General features: G+C 35.0%; 1 protein-coding gene across 1 annotated transcript in view; it reads left to right on the top strand.

Annotated features, from left to right (window-relative positions):
- Nucleotides 1–2,277, top strand: part of LOC105293689 (probable C-mannosyltransferase DPY19L2) — an 80,203-nt gene that overhangs the window by 60,199 nt on the left and 17,727 nt on the right. The window contains exon 17 of the mRNA XM_011362514.1: nt 2,163–2,187. Within this exon, the coding sequence (XP_011360816.1) occupies nt 2,163–2,187 (25 nt within the window). The remainder of the gene's footprint in view (nt 1–2,162; nt 2,188–2,277) is intronic.

Here is a 2,277-nt window from a genome sequence, read left to right as displayed (position 1 = left end):
TTATAGACAGTAGCCTTTTGTCTATCATGTGTGCAACACATTCTTCTAGGATGTCAGTTTATAGTTTATTAATGACCTTTGCCCTTCTTCTTTGTTTCTAGCCATCTCCAAATGTCTCCACTAAGCTGATCTCCTTAGCGATCCTTTCTGTGCAGGTATTCCCAAATTATTGCTCCACTGTGTTGCTTTGGGTTCATAATTTTACTCTTGAGCCCTTCTGAGGCCATTTTCTTTTGTGGGTAGCTGTCCAGTTGTTGTTTTTTGTGAAGGAACCAAGGCTGCCACCTCCTATTCCATTGTCTTGCTGACATCCTCCATAGTTTTCAGTTTTACATACAGATCATTAATCAATCTTACATTCGTTTTTATAGTGTGTTGAAATTATTGGAATCTGCCTTTTCCCCCTCAAACGAGGTACTGTCCCAACACAATACTGTGTAATTTATCCTTTTCCCAGTCATTTGAAATACCAGTTTTAATCACATAGTAGTAAATTCTCATATGTACTTGATTCTGTTTTAGATTCTGTCTTACATTGAACCATTTGATTGTTTCTGAGTCAGATCAATGCTATTTCAATCTCTTTTTCATTGCGATTGTTTTTCACATTTGCTTACATTTGCTTTTCCATGTAAACTTTGCAATAAATGTGTCTAGAATCCCCCAGGCATCCACCAGGATCTAGTGCAACAGCTTTCGATTAATTCAGAGAATTTAATCTGTGTATAATTGATTGTCCAGTCCAGTAATGTAGTACATCTTTACTTATTAATGCGGGCAAGTCACATAATCCCTCTGTGCCCCAGCTTCCCTAAAAAGGAAAGAGGAACCTCGACCTCGCTTACTCTGTGAGTTAGAAGCATTAATGCATGTGAAATCGAGGGCTTGGAACTTCTGACAGCTTGTTCTAATTGTATGGATGCAATTTCCTCTTAAACTTCTCTGAAGATAATACTTGGAATTTTCATTTAATACTCTTTTACTTCTTGCTTTAACTCTATTTTCTGAGAGGTCAGTTCATTTGCTTATTCATCTTGTTGTTTCTCATACTGTTTATGTCTCACGATTCAGTTGTATATTCATATTTTAAATTAGCTACTAGATTTATTTGTATCAGTAGTTATTGTCGGGGTCCTTGGCGATTATCATAATTACCTACCTACTAGGCCTCTCATGTGCAACAGCTGACTACAGAATTCTGTCGTGACAGGCAGATGTCAGGACAAGTGAGCACCTACCCGCCCCTCCCCCCCAAACTTGACTGCGTAAGTCAGGAAGGAGCTGTGATGAAGACAAAGTAACCAGCCTGGTGACTTCGCTGTCTGGAGGGGCCTTCTCCGGCCACCATTTTTTTTTTTTTTTTTAATCTCTGGCTCTGTGTGTGCCCTTGAACTCCTTACTTTCTTACTTCTCTCTCCAACCCCAAAATCTGCATCCCGTAAAGCCATTTTATAAAACTAAAATATCTAGTCTTTTCAGTGGAACATTAAAATAAGGCAGTCTTATACACTCTTGTAGGAACCCAATATTAACTCTGTGAGGATAAAAATGGTATTAATACTTTTCGCTCTGTGTTCACTGCACAGTATCTAGAACACAGTAAATGTGCCATAAAAATTTAGGCAATTTTTATACATAAATATTTAGTAAATTTGTTAGATACTTTTTCTGGAACTAAAATATTTCCATGTTTTACTCAGTAACTTTTCTTCTAGAAATTTATCCTGAGGAAATATTCAGAGATGTCCACAGTTTTATGTATAAGGATGTTCATGTTATTTATAATTGTGAAAAATGAAACCAACGCAAAAGTCCAGCAATACTTATTAAAAGTACTGTATATTCTATACATGGTTGAATATTTAATAGACATTCTCTTTATTGACTTATCCTTTCAGAGGTACAGTCTCCAGCAATCAGTAAAACCTATTTTATCTTAACCAAAAACAGCTTTTTGATATATCTTAAGTAGGATGACTATAAATCATGCCTTTTAAATTGCTATAATTTTTAATGCTATTTTCTAGTATTTTTAATTTATGCACCTAAGTAGTTTAGAGAGAATCACATTTTTAAAATCTGAGAAGAAATGAAGTTTATTTTTATGCAATCATATTATAATGGACATTTACTAAATACAGAATATTTTTGTTTTATTACAGAAAACAGCTCCTTGACCATGGCGAGGTAAAGCTTTTATTTTAATCCTTGGTAGATTTGAATATTAAATTCTAACTTAAGGATAATTCTCAAAAGTATCACCTTGCTGCTGAGCAC

This window comes from Pteropus vampyrus, unplaced genomic scaffold (genome assembly GCF_000151845.1).
Source record: "Pteropus vampyrus isolate Shadow unplaced genomic scaffold, Pvam_2.0 Scaffold75, whole genome shotgun sequence".
Classification (NCBI taxonomy): Eukaryota; Metazoa; Chordata; class Mammalia; order Chiroptera; family Pteropodidae; genus Pteropus; species Pteropus vampyrus.
The sequence above is the reverse complement of the archived record's forward strand: the minus strand, read 5'-3'. Positions and strand labels throughout refer to the sequence as shown.